The sequence below is a fragment of the Marmota flaviventris genome, chromosome 2 (assembly GCF_047511675.1).
Source record: "Marmota flaviventris isolate mMarFla1 chromosome 2, mMarFla1.hap1, whole genome shotgun sequence".
NCBI classification, from domain to species: domain Eukaryota; kingdom Metazoa; phylum Chordata; class Mammalia; order Rodentia; family Sciuridae; genus Marmota; species Marmota flaviventris.
The window spans coordinates 158,549,774-158,573,605 of NC_092499.1; the positions used below are offsets into that span (position 1 = coordinate 158,549,774).

The following is a 23,832-nucleotide window of genomic DNA, read 5'->3' on the forward strand; positions in this document are numbered from 1 at the left end:
CAACTCCATTGTCATTGAAGATATTTATCAGTTTATTAAAATGTTTTTGTAAAGAATTATTGAGATGATATGGATTTTAAATTAAATCTGCAATTTATTTGTCAAGTGATCCTATAAAATAAATTTTAAGATGATTATAAGTCTATAATTTAATAAAAGGAATAATGTATAAGGCTTTGGAGTTCATAAAATGCTTTCAGACATGATCTCCTTTGCCCTTTATAAGAGCACTCTGGTTATGTTATATTTTCATTCTCATTTTACAAATGGTGAAATTAACGTTCAATAGGAAAGTATATGTCCAGGATCAGAGAGCAAATTAGTGGTCTCTTTACTGGAATCTTATCTTTAAAGCCCTTCTTTTCTTTCTTCCTTATTCCCTCCAACATCTGCTATAAACTACCTTTATTTAAAGAAGAAGAGAAAGTACTTCTTAAGCTCCCAAAGTGAATTTTACTATGTGTAAATTGCTAGAATTTGAAGCATGGAGCTGTTTGTCCATCTAGAGAGGTTGATTGATTATTCTCAATGGTCTCACCTCTTTTTTTTTTTTTTTTTTCCCTGTGATAGAATTCTCATGGGATGGGCTTTTCCTCCGAGGATAGGCAGGGCAGTTGAAATACAGATTTTGTTAATTGCTAAGTTGTTAATGGAACTTGCCTGAGGTTGCTCTATAAGCAGTATAATTTACTGGCTTGTTTTGAAATTTTCTATCAAATTTCAGCCATTCTTGAGAGCTCTTTATTGAAATACAAATTACAAAAGCAAAAGTTATAATTTTGTTGCCCAAGCAGAAACAAAAACTTTCCCTGTTGTGGCTGCTCTGCATAATTCTTGCAGGCCTCTGATCCCATCAGTGGGACAGTTTATAGATTCCTGTAATTGAATGGCCATGAGGTTGTTCCCAACCCTTTTTTTTTTTTTTTCAACAAAACACAAAATTGTTGAGGGCTTCACTATTGCTGCTATGTGCAGATAGAATTATTTTACTTATAAGAAAAGAAACTAGAGAGCATGCATTTTTTGTTATCTCAGATTGAAAGAAATGAGTAATAATTATATTTTAAAGTTGATTTATTTTCTAATATAAGAACATACCAGAGAACATGGGAAATCTCCAACAGAAGCAGTTTTACCTCTTTAGCCTGCTCTTGGGCAAAGATCACAATGCGGGTTCATTTTCATGCAAAGCTGAGAACAAGGTTTTCCCATTTCAACATGTGAAAAGGAAATAAATTTAAATGCAAGGGACATTAGTCTTGATGGCATCTGAAGCCCTAAGTCTTATAGCAGAGTTGAGGACACAGTTAAATGAGCACAGAAGTCACAACTGGCATGTGTTCTCCACTGTTCATTTTGAGGGGAAAATAGGAACTTTGATTTCTTATTGGAATCCTGGTAAATTTTTAGTATTTTTCCCTTATGCACTCCCTCTTATTGCCCACCCCCCAGCCCATACACACACACACACACACACACACACACATAGTTTCTCTCTAGCAGTTTCCTAAGAAGAATGCTTTGTTAGGAGGCCTGTTTTTCTTTTGAAGATAGCATACTATGAGCCAGTTCCCTCATGTAATAATATTTCCTTGAGAGACAGTAGGATGTAAGCTTTAGGACTTACTAACTTCACTTAAAAGTATACCTTACAAAAGTATTATTTGTGTTTTTAAATGATTATTAGGTAAAGCAAAAGAACTTAAAGAACAGTAGTACCTGACCATATTAAACCTATGATTTCATCTAAGAATTTCTTTTCAGTATTCTTAGTGTATATTTCTTACTGACACATTCTTAAGACAGGATGAACAATAAGCAGTTATACTATTCCTAGGTTTAGCTCACTAGTCCTGTATTATATATGTGCAAATTTTGCCCATTTGAGCAATTCCTACCTTAATAATATTACTTATACAACTGTACACTATAAGTGCCTTTTTAACCACCCTGTTATCTGAGATGACAGTGACTTTTTGGTTTTGCCTCTGCTAAAGAACATTCTAAAAGCTATAGTGATGGGGTATGCAGGAGGCAGAGAACGTAGACTCAGTTTTGTTTCTTCTAAACAAACAGCTGGTTAATTCAGAAAAAAACAGATTTTAGTGTCCTTCTATGTGCTCCTCAGCCCCTCATAACTTCCTTGGCAATGTATAAATACCTTTTTGCATAGATTTACCCCTCAGCTTTGGCCATCAAGTCTAGTCTTCTTTTGTATGCTGCATCTGTGTCTCGTGTTCAGAGTCTGATGTAGCTAAGTCACTTCCACTGCTGACACTTGCTGCATCAACTTGTTGAAGACCTCATTTGCTGAAGACCCATTGTGAGGATTTAATAACTGCTCTTGAGCATCTGCATCAACCTCATTAAGCCAACCTGTTATACAAACTGTAATGTTGCAGATTTGAGTCTTATCAGGGTCACGACTGAGATAGTCATTTCATAGTCAGGCCACAGTGTCTTCAACGTGCTGTTGATACAGCTGGTAACTAACTTCTTTCCATGACTCTCCAACAGTTTTCCTAATATTAAGGAATTTATAAATGTGCCAGAATTTTCTAGTAGGTTTATAATCTTCCTGTTAGTCACAGTGGACTGTGAAATGCCCATTACAGGAAGCACACATGAAAGACAGCAGCCCCTCATGATCCATGGGCTGTAAGTAGAGTGTTGTGTTGGTCAGAGAAAAGGGACTTTATGTTTTCCCCATGTGGTTGAAGACTTGAGATTAAGGGAATGACTCGATTCGTGTGATGAAGGGTAAATATTTTCTTGGAGGCTCTGATCTATAGTACTCTATGCATTCTTGTGGAAAGCACTAATTTTCTCTCCAAAAATATTTTGAAAAAGGTTTCCTTGGGTTTGGATGCCACAGTTCTCTGGCTCTCTTCCCACCAAAGAAATAACAGGCATTTCCATTCTAAATTCCCATATTCAAAGATCAAGAACAAGACAAGGATATCTGTTTTTACCACTTCTGTTCAGCAGTGTGCTTATAAATTCTACCCAGGCCAGTCAATAAGAAAATGAAATAAAAGGCATCCAGACTGGGAAGAAAAAGGAAAGTTATCTGAATTTACAAATGATTCGTCTCATATTTGGATAACCCTATGGAATACACCACACACACACACGCACACACACACACACACACACACACATACACACAAACACACATTAGAACTAATAAATTAATTCTGCAAGATTCTAGGATACAAGAACACTATACCAAAGTCAGCCTAATTTATTTCACCAGAATGGACAATTTGAAAATTGAATTAATTCCCATTTATAGAGCATTATAAAGAATAAAATACTTAGGAATAAATTTATGCAAGAAGGTGTATCATAAGCACACTATAAACTATAAATGTTACTGTAATAACTTTAAAACTGCCAAAGTTAAATTTTAAAAATGTCCCATATTTCTAGTTCAGAAGACTTAAGATTAACAGTACTCCCAAACTGATCTACAGATTCAACACAATTCCTATCAAAATCCTAATATCCTTTTTTGCAGAAATAGAAAGGTGATCCTAAAATTCATATGGAATCCTGATAACCAAAATAATTTTGAAAAAGAGAACTAATAGTTTCTTATTTCAAAACTTAACTGCAAAGTTACAATATTTAAAACAGTATGATGTTAGTAAAAATTTAGAGATCAATGAAATAGAATTAAGACTCCAGAAATAAACTTACAGTTCTATGGTCAACTGACTTTTGATGAAGGTGTAAAAATAATTCAAGGGGAAAAGAATAGTCTCTCCAAGTGGTCCTGAGTCAGACTTGATGCCATTTGTGAAATTTAACTTTAAAAAGACCTAAGTTTAAGGAGTAATATTAAAATTTTTAGAAGAAAGGAAGAAATCTTCACAATCTTGGATTTGAGTGAAGGATATAAATCTCCCCAAAGAAAATCTAAAAATGGCTAACAAGTGCATGAAAAGATATTCACCATTATTAGAAAATGCAAATCACAACTACAAGATACCATTTCACACTCACAAGGATGGCTATAATAACACTTTAAAAAAAAAAGGTGGGATAATAAATGTCAAGAATGAAGTGGAGAAATTGGAACCCTTGTACTTTCTTGGTGATGCCTGATCGCTCTAATGTCATCTGAAGGTGAAGAGTAGAGGTGGTCATCTGGGATACAGAGGTAATGACCACCTATTTTCCACTCAAGAATGCTCTTGTCTGGGTATTAATTAAATATGTTTTGATCATCTGTTTCATTCTGTTCCTTATTTTTGTTGTACATCAAAAAATATGGCATTGTACAATAAAGAAAGTACTCTGAAAAACTGAAAAAATAAGTAAATAAATAAATAAAAAGTGGGATAATAAATGTCAAGAATGAAGTGGAGAAATTGGAACCCTTGTACTTTCTTGGTGAGAATATAAAATGATAGAGCTTCTGTGGAAAACAGTTTGATAGTTCCTCAGAATGTAAACATGTAATTTCTAGAAAAACAATTCCACTACTAGGTATCTACCCAAAAATATTGACAACAGATATTCAAATGAAACTTGTACACAAAGTTTCATAGCAGTACTATTCACTGTCACCAAGAGGTGAAAACAAGTCAAATGTCCATCAACTGATGAAAAGATAAAATGTAGAATATTATCAATACAATAACATTATTCAGTTATAAAGGGAATTAATTGCTGTATGTTACAACATGGATGAACCTCTTAAACATGTGAAATGAAAGAAATCAAATATGAAAAGCCACATACTGTATGATTCCATATTCTGAAAAAAAATCCAGTTAGGCAAATCCATAGAGTTAGGTGGTAGATTAGTGGTTGCTGGGTACTGGGTGGAGGGGAAATGGGAAGTAGCTGTTAATGGCTATAGGGTTTCGTTTTGGGGTAATGAAAATGTTCTCAAATTATATGGTGGTAATAGTTGCACAATTCTGTAATGATACTAAAAGCTATTTTGTATGCTTTATAGTGTAGATTTTTATTACATACCATTATATCTCAATAAAGCTGTTACAAATAACAAAAAGAAGAAGCATTTAAGACAGGCTGCTGACTTATCAACCCCAATATAAAATAAAAGTCATATATAGTTTTTCATATCTATTTATCTATCACCCACTTTTCATGAAGTAGGATAATCAGTTTTCATCAGTTTACAGGCCAGCCAGGCATTTCTTTACAGATGATGAATAGTTGTAAAGCAATCATTAAAAAATATATATATATATATATATATATATATATATATTCAGAGATCTTCTTTTGGGGTTGAGGCTGCAGCAACTTTGTGCCATCTGTCTACTTGTTTTGTCACTCCTAAAACCCTGATACTTTGTAAATGTATCATGACCATATAAATTTGTATCATACTTCTCCACCCCCTTTGTACTTTTTCAGGACATTCAGTATCTTCTCCAGAACGAATCCTTCCTCATGGAGAAAAGGGCTAGGTGACTTTCATTCTCAGTCACAGAAACCAATTACTTTGTGTTTTCCTGTTTCTCCAGGCCTTAGTAACATAGTTATACCCAAAGAAGTTACATTTTATCCAGAACTTGTGTGTGTGTGGGGGGGGGGGAACACCTCTTTTTTCCCCCAGATTGCACTATAAATGACCATTTTAACAAATAACATATAGCACATACCACATACCACATATTTTTTAGCCCAGATCTTGAAAGTAATTTGCAGCTCTGTCTTGTTGTCTTTTGCACTGACTTTTCTGAAAGTGCAATACTGATGCTACACTTAGTCTATTGTTTTTTAGAACCATAATGACAAAGCGTTTATTTTTTTTGTCACCAGAAAACAGGTAGCCGCTTATAGGATGTCTTTGTGCACAGAGCTGAAAGAACAGAGACTCACTAGCAGAAGGGAGAAGACCAGGCCTTGGGATTTGAGGCCTCTTCAGATCTGTTCTTGTGGTTACTAATGCTCTCCACTCAGCATTTCTGAACATTGCCAATCAAGCAATAGCTGATATTTACAAATAGTCCTCCAGGCACTACAGGATTGTGGCTGCTTGTAATTGTTAAGGAAGCTTTAAATTATATCTAGGTTTAAAGTAGTGCTTAAAGGGGTCCTCTACATTCAAATATTTTTAAAATTAATTATGCAAGTATGGAACAAATTATATCTATTCATCAACCAGACAACTGGGATAAGTAGATCCCAACATTCCCCACTTTACCAAATAAAAGAGCTTCCTATAGAATTTCCTAAATAAAAGACAGGCTTCTTCCCTGAAATATAGCAGTAAAGTCATCTATGTAGCATTGTAGTTTGCTTAGAGTAAAAAGTTAAATGAGGGGATGGATGATTTTGCATACACAGATTTTATTCTTGATGATTATATTTGGCCTCATAGAGAGTCTGAGTGACTTTAGGTGGAATAACTGGATCTGTTTGCTCTTGAGAAGCAGGCATAAGTCCGCTAAGGAAATGCAGGGAGACAGATGGCCAGCTATTGTGTTACAAACATCATCTGCTGGGCTGTGAGCAAATATTAAGTGAATAATATATATGTAATTGGTGTGAAAGTACAGTTGCAACATTTCTAATAGGGTTTGAAGGATGGCTACTTCTTAAACATTTGTATTTCATAGGATACTATATTGAAATGTTTTTATTTATAGGGCTAATCCATTTTAAACTGTTTTAAAGTGAACATTTTCCCCCATTTTTTGACACCACTGTGCAATATTTTGAATTGAAATGGCCCGTAATGGCCCTTTTTTTATTTTCCATAACAACATGAGCACTAAATTATAGCTGTGCAATTATGTAAACAATGGAAATGCTTCCAGAATGAATCCTTCCTTTTAAATTTTCATTTTGTGTAATTGTTGGAAGGTTTGGAGCCATAATAAACAAAATTATTTTACACATTTATCGTTCTAAAGGTCAATTATAAAAGAACTAAAGAAACAACACTATGCAAAATGAATAAACCAATTTCTGTTGCCATCACCATATGTTTTTCTTATCGCTTATGGTTTTTCCAGTTACTGTGTACATAGCATTCAATTAAAGCGATTCATTTACCGGGCTGAATGTGGTTTGTGTTTATAGAACTGTGCTTTGGAGGATAGGAAACAACACGCCTCTATTTGAATTACCTGATTTTTTGCAAGATCAGTGATAAGAGACAGATGTTCTCACCAGTCACTTTCTCATAAACCCGTATCTTTTGATAAGCTACAAATTCACAATTATCATTTTACAGTCTAGCTTTTCACTCTCAGTATGTAGTATGCACATGGACTTTTCACCAAAACAAGAGAAAAATACTAGTTTGGTGTCCTTTTCACCATGTTACAATATTTTTCATGACTATTTCCTTTGAACAAAAAGCATATGCAAGAATTTTGTCTGTGCTTCAGACTGGTCAACTTTAAAGGATAAACTTAATTCCTGTTTTATACTCCATTTACCATTGAACTTATTGTTTTATTTTATTGTTTGAGTCTGTTTAGAGTGGAAAAGAAACTAATTCTTGCTACCATACTTACTTGTTTGGGATAAATTCTAGAATTCCTCAAAAGAATGAAATCTGAAAAATCTAAAATGATCCTTTTTCTGTGTTTTTGTTTCCTTGTTTTTCTTATAAAGTACATAGTCTATGCATAATTGCTGTAATGACTTGTTCAGAATATTGTTTGAAGGCACTAATGTCTGGAGCCTTTTAATTTCTGGGATAATGTGTGATCTAAGAGGCTTGTTTGTACAACCTTTGAAATGTTTTTAAAATATTACTTGAATTTGTGTGGATCAAAAAAGTAATATTTTTGCTGAATAGTACAAATTGAACTTATAAAGTAGATTCTGTATAGTGAACTCCTTAGAGTTCTTCCCCTTTTTGATTTTTTTGTTTTACTCACAACCCTATTTACTTCTGTATGACGATTTTCAGTTTACAAAACCATATGTTCATATCTACTATCCTGTTAGATATTAGTTTTTAAGACAGAATCATCCCATTCTATGGAGGATAAATGTGAAGCCCAGGCATGATATGATTTGCCTACAGTCTCACACATGTCTGTGAACCCAGGCCTCATGGCCCCAGTTTTGGAGTTCTTTTCACCAGAGCAGAGTTTGAGTGCAGGGGCATTTCCTGCTCATGGTCAAATCTGGGGCAACACTAAATAGCAGTGAACAACATAGTGGGAATGATGGCCTTTTTCTTTGTGTTGGCCATTCCTTGTGATGCTTTCAGGTAGGCCACCTGGAGTAGGTAGAGGAGTATTTTTACACCATCTTAACGATTCAAACAAGGAGGGCCCTTGCTTCAGACTGGTCAGATCACTATCTGTCAGTAATACTTTTAGCAAAAACTCAGTATCATTGATTTACTGTCATTATATTTATTTAAGGGAGTATTTTCTAAGACAAATGATACTAATTTTTCAGAATAATTTTATTTAAGTTAAAAAAAATGAGTCACTGGGAAAACTGATTAGGCAAATCATGTTTGCCTTTGAGGTGAATATGGCAAAATGCATGAGGGCTGTACATGAATGATTCATGTGTGGGAAGTATGGGTCTGTCTTACATATATATAATGCCTCAGAGGCTGCAAAGAAAGTTTCAAAGTCTGAAGATTTTTATTTTATATTTCTGAAGATTGATTCCAATTACAACTATGATCTTAATAATCTTTTAAAGAGTTATATGATTAGTTAGAAATGAATGGAGCAGGCCGAGGTTGTGGCTCAGTGGCAGAGTACTTGCCTCGCACATGTGAGGCACTAGGTTCGATCCTTGGCACCACATAAAAATGAATAACAAAATATTGTGTCCATGTATAACTAAAAAATATTAGGAAAAAAAAAGAAATGAATGGAGCAATTTGTTGTTGTTCGAAACTGCTCTCTTTTGAGTACCACATGGTTATTCCTATTAAAATGTTGTCACAAAGGTAGAATCTTTGAGTTGTTCCATGTTAATGTGGATAAGCAAAGGAAGCAGACATGTGGCCGTAATTTGGCTGACTTCTCATATAGTTTCCTCTTTAACCCCCACATTAACCCTACCCCAGTGCTCTTTGGTGACTGTGGCACGGGCCCTGCTTCTCCTAGGGGCGCACTCTTAATGTGGGTGGCAGAGTAGGTTAGGCTAACCATCTGTTACTGTGTCCTCTTTCCGATCTTCTTGCCCATAGAAACAGGTTCTGTTGAAGTGACTGGCTGAGGTCCAGGGGCTGGGGGAGCTGTGTGACTTTATCTCAGCTGCATGCATATCTGCTGTCTTTAGCATCATGGCAACTTAGTAATTTTTTCTGAATGCCCCATTTTACAGATCATTGACTTTACACATACAAATCTTATGAAGCAAGATGGATTCCATTTATAAATTCTGGCTTTAGCTTATTAAAGGATTTAGTTCCTAATTCCCATAAACCTATCCCAGAAAAGCATTTTTTAATTAAAACTTTAAATTCCAGTAGCAAAAATGGCTCATTTAAGTATGTGCTAAAGATTTTTAAAACCCATAGGCTTTGGGGTTTTAGTTCCTCATCTCAACAGATGGAATTAACACAAACATAACAAAGTTAACATCATGGTTGTTTGCATTATTAATCTTCAGATGCATGGCATTATGCTACCTTGCTAGCCAGGTTTGCACGAATCCTTTCATAGCAGCATATGTCAACAGAAATGTGCTTCCATCTGCTGCTGGATAGCTTGATGTCTGATATTCTGAGTCAAGGCCCAGCACAATGCGTACCTCTGTGAGTAATTACAGGTGTGTGGTGAGGAGCCCAGGGCATTAATCAGAGGCTTAATTATGAAAAAGGTGGATCTTTTGTTCTACTCCTGGAGCATGAGTTTACCACACACTTTCTAAAGGGCAGCACCCATCTGCTGGTCCCCTTAGAATGTTTGCCTTTGCTGATAGGAACCCTAAAGTGTGTCACAGGGCGTGATTAAAGCAGGTTAAACATTAACTAAGAAGAAGCATGGTTCAGACTTTTCTTCCCTTCCTTCCTTCCTTCCTCTTATCTACCTATCTGTATATTTGTTTATTTTTAGCACAGGAAAAACTCTGCAAAAATGCCAAAACTTTAAATTAGCATTTGATAAACTGTTTACCATTTGTAAGCTTTAACAGATAAAACATTGTGCAGTCATGTTGATGATACAAATAGTATGATTTATAAAAATTAAATGAGGCTACTATGTAAGGAAAAATGTTTTGTGAACACATATAAATGCTGTTTCAAGAAGGTAAGTTGTCAAATGAGGTTATTTGTATTATGAGGGATTTAAGTTAATGTATTAGGATTTGGCATGTTGTTACTACTGTGCTCTAATACAATTAAATCAGAATTATTTTAAAGGATTTTTCCAATGGCCATTCTAAAAACTCAGAAACTGGAGACTTTTTAATTTTGCTTTTTAATCATATATTGGAACTAACTATAGATTATATAACTATTAGTCAATGCCTATAGTACTTTGGTTGTTTGATTAATGTTCCTGGCCAAAAACTGCATAGATGAAGTTTATGGTTTTCTAACTTACCCTCTTATATACAGACTTGTACAGATGGCTTCAGAGGTATGGCCTAGCTATAATGGCATGAGTGCTGTCCAATGGTGGATCTCTGATTTGTCACAGACAGACTGAGGTGACTGCCTCAGAATAGAGTTGGAAGTTGGGGAGTTGGGGTGGCTAGCCACCAATAACAGCCATTGAGACACAGGACACAAGGCTTCTGGGGCATACAATGCTCTTAATACAGAAGGTTTCTGCTGCACTGCGTACTGTGCCTTGCAATCACACATTTCCTCACAGCTACACTGACTCTCTGACCTTAGTACATCAGTGATCACAGCATTACCTGGGCACTCTATACATTTCTGTTTGTTGGGGTATAAAATTACCTGGAAAGTGAAAATTTCCCTTAATATAAACAGCATGCTTTAACTTTTAAATATTGAAGGCTAAAAGCAGAACATAATTTTCTTTAGTGATAGGATTTATATATATATATATCTCAACACTCCTGAAACTTGTCCAAGGAGTCACCTTTAGGTGGAATATAGAAGAACTGTCTTGTCTCATTTCCACTGTTTAGATTTTGGATGATCTTACAGTTTGGTGTCTTCATTCTCTTACCTGTAAAATAAGTACAGTTACCAGTGTAGTATCTCATTTCTTGGTACCCCACCACTGAAAAATTTCTGTCATCCACATTCTTTTAGATTAATATGCAGAGGTCATATTTACAGACAAACTTCTTTGGAATTTTATTCTTAAAAATTACATTTGTGGGGCTGGGGATATAGCTCAGGTGGTAGAGTGCTAGTCTTGCATGCATAAGGTTCAATCCCCAGCACCAAAAAAAAATACAGTGTGATAGCTGGGCTTGGTGGTACATGCCTGTTATCCCAGCAACTTGGGAGGCTGAGACAAGATGATCACAAATTTGAGGCCAGCCTCGCAACTTATTGGTACATTGTCTCAAAATGAAAGATACATAGGGTTCAGGGATGTAGTTCAGTGGTAGAGTGCCCCTGGGTTCAATCCCCAGTAATGCAAATAATAATAAATAGTGTTTTCTTATCTTCCCTTTTAGGACATTTTAAATACCATTATAAGGCACTGTCCACCGCGCTTTTTCTCCCTGGGTTTGCCTGGATTCTCAATGCTGGTGGGAGACTTTATCACGGCTGCAGCAAGGGTCCTTAGTACAGACATGTTGGCGGTGAGTATGACAATGCTTAGCATCCAGGCTCCCAGGAGGCTTCTCAATCGCTAACAAGGTTCAGATTTCTCCACTTGTAACAGGTGTTGACTCATTAGTGCAATGTGAAACTGGGCTCTCAGGGTAGATATCCTGGCAGCTGATGTGTGAAATTGTAGGATAAGATGACACACTGGTATTGGAAAGGCGTTTCATCAAAAGGCCAAAGTGTGAGAAATCATATCCTCACTAATATTTCAGCACATTTACACAGTCAGAATCAGAATTTTTCTCTTAGAATCTTATTAGCATTTTCTGATAAATGCTGGTACAGACATAACTGTCCAAAGTAAAGAGAAAATTGTAAGTGTACATTAACAGTACAGTGTTGTTGTTTTTTAGTTAGGTCTTCATTATTATTATTCTCATAGAAACAAAAATTTTTGTGTGTGGTCTTAAATTAAGAGTAAACCTGGGGCCTCATGCATGCTAAACTTGTACTCTACCATATCCTCAGCCCTAGAAATATTTTCTTAAAATATTATAGTACTAAATTTTTTTACCAGAAAGAAATATCTATTTTCTTATTATTGTGCCAGAAAACTCTATCAGAATTCTTATACTAAAAAATTAGAATCAAGGGGCTGTGGCTGTGGCTCAGTGGCACACTTTCCTGGCATGTGAGAGGCACTGGATTTGATTCTTGGCACCACATATAAATAAATAAAATTGAGGTCTATCAACAACTAAAAATTATTTTTTAAAAAATTGGAATCAGATAGACTAAATGAGCATTAAAGGCTACAAAAAGAATTTATTTTCAGTCTTTACATTTACTGCCACTATGTAGGCAGCATCTTAATTCCTTTGGAGAATACTCTTACACATTTGAATTTAAAGGACCTTTCCCATTTATATTGTGTGCAATTATTATCTGTTCAGAGTCATTTTCCCCTTCAAATGGTGTAAATAAAATAAACTTTACTATTTGCCAGGGATTTGTATTGAAGTTAGTATGAGTATCCAACACCCTAAATTTTGTTTAACACATGGGTACCTTTTCACTCTACTTTTTTTTTCTGTGCAGAGTAAATTCAAACTCTGAGCCCCAGGTTTTAAATTAATTTTATTTAATACTTTGTATGGCTGATAGTTCATGCTGGTATTTTTGTAGGTTTTTTCTTATAAAGATAAATGAAACAGCAAAGAAAAGCGAAAAGAGACAAGAGCAAAAGAAAAGAATGAGGGAAGGGAAACCAGAGAAAATGTTCAATTTATTCAATCAAAGTTGTTTTTGTGAATAATATGGCTTTCCCATTTGTCCTCTGTACAACTATTATCTATTCAGAGTCATACTTCCCTATTTCAAAAGATTATCCCAGAATATTTTAGGATAATCTCAAAGAACTTTCAAGCCTATTTTTAATGACTTGAAACAATGTTGAAAAAATTTATAGGATACAAGGAGGAAAATCATACTACTTTGTTGAAATTTTTTTTAATTCATTCATTTATTTATTTATTTTTGCATTACAATTCTTAATATACCATTATACCATAATTTATCATGTCTCTTATTATATATAAGGTTTGTTGACACCAAATTCACATCTTCATACATGTATTTTGTATAATGATGAGAGTCTCATGATCCATGCTATTCCCCTTCTCCCTCCTTTGCCCTCCTACCCCTATTCCCTATCTAGAGGTAATCTTCCTCCCTTGCTCTCCCTCCCAATCCCATTTTGAGTCACCCTTCTTATATCAGAGAAGACATTTGGCATTTGTTTTTTGGGGATTGGCTAACTTCACTTAGCGTAATCTTCTCTAATGCCATCCATTTCCCTGCAAATGCCATGATCTTATTATTTTTTATTGCTGAGTAATATTCCATTGTGTATAAATGCCACATTTTTAATCCATTCATCCACTGAAGGACATCTAGGTTGGCTCCACAGTTTAGCTATTGTGAATTGTCCTTAAACTATACTTCAGAGCAATAGTAACAAAAACAGCATGGTACTGGCACCAAAACAGGCTAGTAGACCAATGGTACAGAATAGAGGACACAGAGACTAACCCACAAAATTATAATTACATTATATTAGACAAAGGTGCCAAAAGTGTGAATGGAGAAAGAATAACATCTTCAACAAATGGTGCTGGGAAAACTGGAAATCCGTATGCAACAAAATGAAATTGAATCCCTAACTCTCACCATGCACAAAAGTTAACTCAAAATGGATCAAGGATCTAGGGATTAAACCAGAGACTCTGTGTCTAATAGAAGAAAAAGTAGGCCCTAATTTCCATCACTTGGGTCTAGGCCCTAACTTCCTTAATAAGATGTCTGTAGCACAAGAATTAAAACTAAGAATCAACAAATGGAATGGATTCAAACTAAAAAGTTTTTTCTCAGCAAAAGAAATAATATGTGAGGTGAATAGGGAGCATACATCCTGGGAACAAATTTTTACCCCTCACACATCAGATAGAGCTCTAATCTCTAGGGTATATAAAGAGTTTCACAAGATAAGCACCCAAAAAACAAATAATCCAATAAATAAATGGACCAAAGACCTGAACAGACACTTCTCAGAAGAGGATATACAGTCAATCAACAAATATTCAAAAAAATGCTCATTATCTCTAGCAATCAGAGAAATACAAATTAAAACTACTCTAAGATACCACCTCACTCCAGTAAGAGTGGCAGCCATTATGAAGACAAACAACAACAAGTGCTGGCGAGGATGTGGGAAAAAAGGCACACTCATACATTGCTGGTGGGACTGCAAATTGGTGCAGCCAATTTGGAAAGCAGTATGGAGATTCCTTGGAAAACTGGGAATGGAACCACCATTTGACTCAGCTATTCCTCTTCTCGGACTATACCGAAAGGATCTACTTTGTGGAAATTTTTATTATTTGATAGGAGAGTATTCTACAATGCTAGAACCCTTCATAGAGATAGTATCACACAATGGGGTCGTTCTCTGTGAAAATGTATCTTTTAGCCAGATGAGCTTTTTAAAATAGCCTTCCAGACAAACATTTGGCTAACAGGTATATGAAAGAAATATTTAGCATGACTAACTTTCAGGGAAATGCAATTTAAAAACACTGTTAGAAATGAGATGGGCATTATTACCCCTGTGTATGGGTATAATTGCACAAATGGTGTGACTCTACATCATGTACAACCAGAGAAATGAAAAGTTGTACTCCATTTATGTAAAAAAATGAAATTAAATTAATTTTTTTTTAAAAAAAAACACTTTTAGGGGACTGGGGTTGTGGCTCAGTGGTAGAGCGCTCGCCTAGCAAGTGCGAGGCCCTGGGTTCGATTCTCAGCACCACATAAAAGTAAATAAATAAAGATATTGTGTCCGACCACAACTAAAAAATAAATATTAAAAAAAAAACACTGGTAGAATGGCTATTGTCAAAAAGACAAACAAGCTGTTGGTGAGGATGTGGAAGAAAGGGAACTTTTGTACACTGTTAGTGGGAACATAAATGACCACAGCCGTTATGGAAAATAGTAGTAAAGTTTCTCAACTACTTAAATATAGATCTAGAAATTCTACTTCTGAGCATATATCCAAAGGAAATGAAACTAGTATTTCAAAGGGATATCTGCATTTTCATGTTCATTGCAGCATTATTCACAAATGGCCAAATTATGGAAACAACTTAAGTGTATCATTGGATGAATGGGTGAAGTGTGTGTGTGTGTGTGTGTGTATTTCAGTACATTTACACAGTCTGAATCAGAATTTATATATATATATATATATATATATATATACACACACACACACACATGCTATTCAGCATTTAAAAAGAAGGAAATCTTGTCATTTTCAACAACATGGAGGAATTTGGAAGCCACTCTGCTAAGTAAGCTAGTCACGGAAAGACAAACATTATACTGCATAATCTCAACTTACATTTGAAATCTAAAAAAGTAAAATTCACAGAGCAAAGGATACAATGGTGGTTGTCAGGTCCTGAGGAATGTCATAGGAGGTGTGTTGATAGTTAAAGGGTATAAAGTTTTAGTTATGCAGAATGAATAAGTTCTTGAGGCCTAATAGGCAGCATGGTGTCTATATTGTAATGTTAACAATATATTGTTAATGATACTATATTGTAAACTTTTAAATTTTTCAAGAGAGTTGATCTTATATTCCCACCACAAAAAAATTACAGCTATATGAGGTGGTGAATATATTAATTAGCTTGATTATGGTCATTGTTTTACAATGTATATGTGTATCAAAACATGTTGTACACCTTAAATATATACAATTATTATCTTTCAAAGCTGGAGAAAAAGAATCAACAAACAATAAATAACTAGCCTTCAAAAATGTTTTTAAAAAACAGAATGAGAATGCAAATGAGTAGTTTTATGTAAAGGAACAGCAACTCTGAATTACTTTTGTCATTTAAACTCAAGGTTTAATATTGTAGGTGATCTGGTGAAAGGTATTTGGATGGAGTGTACCTTCTCAGTGAAAATTTTCAGTTTACACAAGTTAATTATAAGTGTGAAATACCTTTGCTGTAGAGATCTGCCCAACAGAGGCAGTAGGAGAGAGAGAAAGAGAGACAGAAATGCACACACAGGTCATCAAAAACTGTAGAAGTTTGTGCACAGCAACATTGTTTGTAACAGCCAAAAACCTAAAGCCAATCCAAATGTTCATCAACAATAGAACAAATAAATTACAGTGTGTGAGTAACATGGAATATTATATATACAATAATGCCACAACAAGGGTCAGTTGCATAGCGTAATACTGGGGAAAAGAAGTCAGACACAGAAGAATATATACTCTAATTTTATTATTAAAAGTTCAAAAAGTAGACGAAACTAATCTGTGATGTTATGGAGAATAGGAGTTACTTTGGAAAGAGAATGGAGATGGGGCACAGAGAGGACTTCTGTGGGATACTGATAATGTTCTTTCTATTTTGTCTCCCCACTTCCAAGGCTGTGACTCCTGACATCATTCTCCCGCCCCCTTGCACACTCTCAGAGTTAGCTTTCATTTAGTTCTTCTGAACAGAAAAGGTTCCCATATTGGCTTTCAAACTTTTCTTCTAAACTCAAAATAAGCCTTTCAGAATATCTTCAGAACACTAAACCCCAAGATGCTTGGGGGGCAGTGGGGAGAAAGGGACAGGTTTATGGTCAGATAATTCTGTGGAATATACATCCTTACTTGAAAATCAGTGTACATTAACATGTTAAAGGCTCTTGTTTAACTGTATGTAGCCAAATATTTCTGCATGTTCTTTTTCCTTGAAGTCTTTGATTTTTCCTGTTTAAATGTCGTGTGCCCCTGCTGGAGCACACTTTGAGGATCACTGCCTCTGACCCTTTCACCATCTGTCTCGTGTACACTTGCCTCTGGATGCTACATGGATGCATCAAATTCATTCCCCCAACCACAGCCCAATTTACTTTAGAACCTCTTCTTTCTCCTACCTGCTGCCTATAAGTGTCACCACAGTTCCTTGTCATTTTAACCCTGAGCACAGAAGTGACTTTACATGCTTCCTTCAGGCTCCATATGAAATCAGGTCTGAAGCCATAGGGAGCAGTCTTCACCTCTCTTTGCACCCACTCTGCTGCTTCCCTCACTGCTGACCTTTTTCACCAGGTTGATTGCACTGGTTTCAGACCTCTAATTCAGGTTCCACTCTTACTCCTAAAGTCCTACTTTACATCCTTGAGCACACTGAGCTTCTGGAACAGAAGCATGTTTTCCCTTCCTCTCACTGCCAGAATTAGAACTGGTTGTCCTTTCTCCATTTGCTGTAGTAAAAGCTTATATTCTGAAGCAGGGGGCACTGTGAATGGAACCCTTTATTCTTGGCTAATGACAGCTGCTAGTTAGTGTTGATTTAATTGAAATCTAGTAAAATGCCTTCTTCAATATATACGTTCCTCCAATAGTGGACAAATAAGTATCTAGTGCCTTGCTAGATATAGTGTTTTAGTAGTTCACTATATTATTTTACAAAGTAGTTCCTGGAGAACCATAAGAATTTTGGTAGGTAGTATCCTTCCTTTCTTCTCTTAGTTACCTCCAAACTAACTTCCTTAAGAGTTTTCCTTAATTGTTCTTCACAGAAAAAAAATAACATTAAGTTGATTTTGTTTACTCTGTTTTGTTATGAACACTAACTCTAAAATAGTACAAAATAATAGTGATTAGTTTTCCTAATTCTGAATGAATCTACAGACCAGTTTTCACAACACTTACATCCAAGTATGGTCATATTTTTTGTTCCTTGGAAATTTGCTTTTGCACTCAGGCAAATCTCTCTTGCTTAAAAATTCACCAGGAAAATAACCAGGCATAGTATGATATTATGTAGTCAAGATAAAATAGTTATTAAGATTAAGGTTTCCTCACAAAATTATGGAGAAGTAAAACATATTATTGCCTCTCCAGAATTTCTAACTTTCAGAGAGAAACATATGTGTTTCATTCCTTGTGTGCAGGCACCTCGTGCAGAAGCTCTCACCATCCTGGGTTCCCTGGTGTGCTTTCCAAATACCTACCAGGAGATCCCTTTACTACCGTCAGTGCCGGAAGTGAATGAGGTCATTACAGGAACTGAAGATGTCAAGGTACGCAGAGTCTTTGATTTAACCTCAAGTTTAGCATATTGTAGTTTAGCTATATGATTATATCTTCTGTTCTTATATACTATCTACTTATTTCCTGAAATTTTGTCGAATCTTTTAAATGCTTCAGTAGTTATTTTCAGAAGTCTGTTTTAGGAGCTATAAATGTATCACATTCAGAGCATATTGCCATTAGACCTAATAGTTTATATTCCTTGGGTATTTTTTTATTAGATCTGTTTATTGTGCCTAGGGATCATAATTATGTAATGAATCATCCTTTGTAGTAATTTTATTAGATTAGTTATGCTGCATTAGTATATCAAATGAATTTATAAAGAATAATTGAAATAAGCTAAATACTCAATCCCATTGTTGACCTGATTAAATACTACTAATAATTTGAAATTTCAGATCATTTCTTAGAGAATAAAAGTAAGCATTTGTTCTCTCCTCAACTAGCTTTTGAGGCAAAAAGTAAAAAAAAAGAAAAAAGAAAAATCCCCTGCATTAATCAATCAATCTATAATACATAATTACAATATATAATTCAATATACAGTGTGTAATCCAATTAAAGTAAAAGAAAATGGAGATTTTCCTATCTGGAGGTCTCATTGCTTTGTGAGGCTTTCATTGGATATCTAGAAACACTCCCTGAAAAGACAAGCCCAATGTTCCTCCCTCCCCAGGCTCTCCTGAAGGAAAAGTTTCCTCAGCTCCCTGGTCCTTCAGTAGCTCCTGGTTGCCTGGAACATGATCAGAACATGTGGGAAACCAACCATGACACAAAGTTTTTATTTTACTTAATTTTGTGTTTTTAGCATTACCTCATAAATATTTTACTGAAGAATGCCACAGAAGAACCAAATGAATGTGCAAGGTAAATGTTGAACAAGAGGTAAACTATTTTAGAATTTTAAGATACACTTTTATGTGTAAACAGTTAAGGTTAAAAAAAACACGTTCTCTCACATTTGTTTTACACACATTAAAGTGCAGTAAGAATCATGTCGGGAAAAATTTTGCTTCATTATTTAAAAAGTTGTCATTACTAAGTGAAAATAGTAAGATATACACTCTCTTGTCTAAGAAAAAGTACGATTACAAATATATATATGTTTTCCATAAGAAGGAAAATGGAAGGATAAACAGTTTATTCAAATGATGTATGTATAGGGTAGTGATTTTCAACTGCTGCTGATTGTGTGCCCCAAAAGACATTTGGCAGTTCTGGAAACATTTTGGTTGCTTCTGCCAGGCATCTGAAGCTGCTAACAGTTTGTGACCATCTAGATACTTCTATATCCAAATTCTATACATTTTAATATGTAATATTTTTTATTTGAACTTTTTTTCTATTTTCCATTATAATTTCTTTATTGATTCATAAGTTTTTAGATGTATTTTTCTTAATTCCCAAGCATATAGTTATTTCTGTTTATCTTTTTACTACTGATGTCTTTTGCATTTGGGATCAAAAATCTCTTTGTCTTTAAAATTGCTGAAACTTGTTCTATGACCCACTATATAATCAGTTTTTTCATATGTTTTATATATTGTTGAAAAGAATGTATACATTGTTCTCTGACTGTTGAACATAGTGTTCTAGGTGTTTCCATTATATTAATTATTTTAAAACAAGTGCTTCATATATTCTGTATCCTTTCTAAGTTTTTTCATCAACTTGATCATTTACTGAAAGAGATACATTAAATTTTTCTATTATGATCACATTTGTTTGTTTTTCCTTGTATTTCTGTCACATTTGCTTTATATATTTTGAGTTTGTTATTAATTGCATACAAGTTTATAGTTTCCCTTTTCCTATAGTGAATCAAATCTCATACTTATATAGTAATCCTATTTATTTCTAAGGACGATTTTTTTTATATTAAAGACTACTTTATCTGATATTTACAACTATTTTATACTTTCTGTTCTTTTAAATTTTTCTGTCTGAATTTTTCTCTTTCAGATACCTTTGTTCAAACTATATATATCTGGGTCTTATAAATTTACCTGTCTGATCTTTATCTTTTAACTGAAACTGTGGTTTGTTTCTATTCTTCATAATTACTGATCTGTTGGATGTATTGTCATCTTATTTAATACTTTGTTTTAGTTGAGCTTTCTCAATATTTCTTTCATTTCCTCTTTCTTGCTGTCATTTCCTGCCTCCTGTTTTTTTTTCTTTTCTTGATTTTTTTCTCACAATCTACTTAGTATCTCTATCTTAAAGAAACCATAAACGCTTTTTTTTAGTTATTTTAGAGATTATCATATAAGTTTCAAGGATACGTACCAGTTCTGAAGTTAGTTTCTCTTTACTCTCTTCCTGTACAATACCTGCTCCTTAGAACTTAATTTCCTGATTTAGCCCCTACTTCATTGCCACTGCTCCTTTCCTATCTCCTGTGTTGACCTTTCCTTCTCTACCTAATCTCTGAAGATTAGAGTGAATCAGTGTTTAGGACTGGGCCTGTTTTTTCTCCATGACTTCCTGGGTGCTAATGAGTCTTTGTATACTATTCTAACCAACCTTCAAATGCCATCTACTTGCTGACGATCCTAATTTATTTACCTGGATCTTTAGTAAACCCCTTATATACTTAGACTTACATATTAAACTGCTTACTTGACATCTCAATTTGAATGTTTTAACATATCCAAACTTAATGCAACCATAACTGAATCCTTTAGTCTGCCTTCCGAAACCTCTGCCTCCCCTACAAGCCTGACTGCCCCTTAGATATCATTTCAATAAATGGCACCACCATCTACCCAGGTTTTAAACCCAGAAATTTGTAAGAAATCTTTAATTTCTCATTTTTCCCACACCTACCATATTTACACCATCAACAAGTCTTGGCAATTCCTTTTTCTCCCCTTTTTTCTTTAGCATAGAAAGCCAAATTTCTGTAGAGTTAAAAAATAGACAAAAAAACAAATTTTGAATTTTTTCTGTGATATAAGAAGGCTGATTCATAGTGGGAGAGGGAGAGGGAGCATGGGAGGAATAGACGAACTCTAGATGGGGCAGAGGGGTTGGAGGAGAAGGGAAGGCCTGGCATGAGGTTAGAAATGATGGTGGAATATTATGGTCATTATTATCCAAAGTACATGTTTGAAGACATGAATTGGTGTAAATATACTTTGTATACAACCAGAGATATAAAAATTGTGCTTTATATGTGTAATAAGAATTGTAATGCATTCTTCTGTCATATATAAATAAATAAATAATTGAGAAACACCCCCCCCCCAATAAATAGAATCAAAATGTGTATGGTATGATCCTGTTTTCCTGGAAGAATATCTTGTTCTAGCACAGTGTTTAAAAAAAAAAGTAAAATTAATTTTGAAAGTTGCATTAAAATACTTTAAAGTAAAATACAGGGTTTTTCTTATGTGAGCAGTAGGCATTGTACATATTATTATAAGGAAGACAATTGTAAACTCAGTTTTCAATAATTTACTAAGATTTGTGTTTTTTACTTTTCCTCCAAACTTTATCAAAATAATAAAATGTAATAAATTAGTTTTAATAAAAATAAGTGATACATGAGCTGCGACAATTAACAGAAAACATGCCACTCACTTCATAAAATATTTAAATACTAATCATTATCAATGTTTCTATTTTTCCTGAAAATTGATCTGTTTGAAGTTCCCTATCTACTCTCTCAAGAAGACGTTCTGTTAATGTATTTTTTGATTTTTGCTGCCTTGAATAAACAGATTTAAAATATTTCTCTTTTGAAAATATTAAGGAAATATGTAATTTCATAAGCATTTTTCTTCTTTTCCTTCTTTTTTAAAAAGATGCATCGCCATTTGCTCACTTGGGGTCTGGATCTGTGAAGAGCTTGCACAGTGTACCAGCCATCCTCAGGTGAAAGAAGCCATCAATGTGATAGGTGTAACTTTGAAGGTATTACCAATTCTTGGTATTTATTTCACATTAAACTATCTCCTAAGTATTTTTTATTTTAGTTTAAATCGAAATTGTTTGTTGCCTCTTATGTTACAAAAAGGAGGTGATTCAGAATTCCCTTTTTTGAGAGTCCTGTCAGTATGCTATGAGGTCACCAATGGCTGCTTACCCCATTGGCAGCTACCATCAGTCCACTGATTCATCTTCTGCTGGGCAGGTCCTAGGACAAGGAGGACAGCTGTTGTCTGTTGATGAGGGTGACAAGAAAGTGAGATTTCATGTCCCACACTCTTCAACATGACTGAGAAAGACCCCCACAGCTTCCAGTTTAGAGCACTGAGTGTTAATACATCATTGTGCTGAACTTTCAGTATTTATAGGACATCTTTCTTTGCTTTGTTAATGAGAAGAGTTATCATTTATTGGGCCCTCAAACAAGGTAGGAATAATGATAAACTTTCTAAATGCTTTTATGAGTATTTATGATAGCTCTTTAAGGTAGATGTTATACTCACCATTTTATACCAGAGAACATCAAGACCCAGAGAAATTAGGTTTTAAGTCTAAGGTTATTCAGGTAAAAGTGATGGAATCAGCATTGAAAGTAGATCTGTGTGATATTAAAGACATAACTGAACTTTTAATTATGCTGGTAGGTTGCTTCCTAAATGAGAGCTTCAATCCTGTGCTATCATGGTTCTTACTTAAAAATGTTGGTAAGGTTAGCATTGCCATAATTATATTTTCAGAACCAGTGAGCACCTTGTCCTGCCAGACACTGTGCTGAGAGCTTTGTGGTAGTTCTCAGTGGCAAGGTGAATGTCCCCATTTTACCATTGGAAGAATTGAAGTTCAAGAGAGTTAAGGAACTTATTTAAGTGTATGAGACGCCCTAGCTGAGTCAAAATTAAAGTCATAAACCATCCATCTGATACCTATGTCCAGGCCCTTCTTGCCCACCCTTCTTTGCTGCTTGCCACATGGAGCTATAATAGCAACAGCAATCAATAGCTGATGCTGGAACAGTCATCATCAGACCAGTGATATCCCCTGAGTTCATCATCTAATTGTATTCCCCATCCTTGTCTGGGCATTGGGCCCTCAATGATCTGGACCCCGCTGACCAAACTCAGGGCTTCTTGTTCCCCAAGTGTACCTTTGACACTGCCCCATCACCTTATCCTCCCCTGTCTCTCCTCCACAATTGCTGTGGTGAGTGATGCCAGTTACATCATAGGAGGTAGAAAAATTCTTGCTGTGATTCCTGTGATGAAGAATGGAAAACTATTTAACCACAATACCATATTGTGAGTGTTCTTTCTGGACAGGATGCTGACCACTGGCCTTTGTCATCATACTCATTCCTTAGAACCATCCTGTGAACCACCTGTACTTCACAGATGGGAGAAATGTACTGACTGGGAGTCTGGGGAACTTTCCAGGTCAAACCCAGGATACTCTAGCCATGTGTGTGAGGATTTTGTACACCAAATGCAGAACACTTATGATTCCCTAAGCCACAAAGAAATATTTACATGTGATTAGTAACAGAAAGG

The 23,832-nt window shown here is 35.0% G+C and overlaps 1 protein-coding gene and 1 non-coding gene across 7 annotated transcripts in view; both read left to right on the forward strand.

Moving 5' to 3' along the window:
- The window catches only part of Ralgapa2 (Ral GTPase activating protein catalytic subunit alpha 2), a 325,786-nt gene that overhangs the window by 168,225 nt on the left and 133,729 nt on the right, over nucleotides 1–23,832 (forward strand). For all 6 annotated transcript variants that reach the window (XR_011706732.1, XM_027955724.2, XM_071608693.1 and 3 more), the window contains 4 exons: nucleotides 11,584–11,712; nucleotides 18,215–18,343; nucleotides 19,164–19,222; nucleotides 22,165–22,273. Coding sequence is in view for 5 of the 6 variants with exons in the window: in XM_027955724.2 (XP_027811525.2) it covers nucleotides 11,584–11,712; nucleotides 18,215–18,343; nucleotides 19,164–19,222; nucleotides 22,165–22,273 (426 nt within the window). In the remaining variant the exon portion in view is untranslated. The remainder of the gene's footprint in view (nucleotides 1–11,583; nucleotides 11,713–18,214; nucleotides 18,344–19,163; nucleotides 19,223–22,164; nucleotides 22,274–23,832) is intronic.
- Nucleotides 14,981–15,053, forward strand: Trnaa-agc (transfer RNA alanine (anticodon AGC)). The gene has a single exon. It is a non-coding gene; the product is annotated as a tRNA-Ala (tRNA).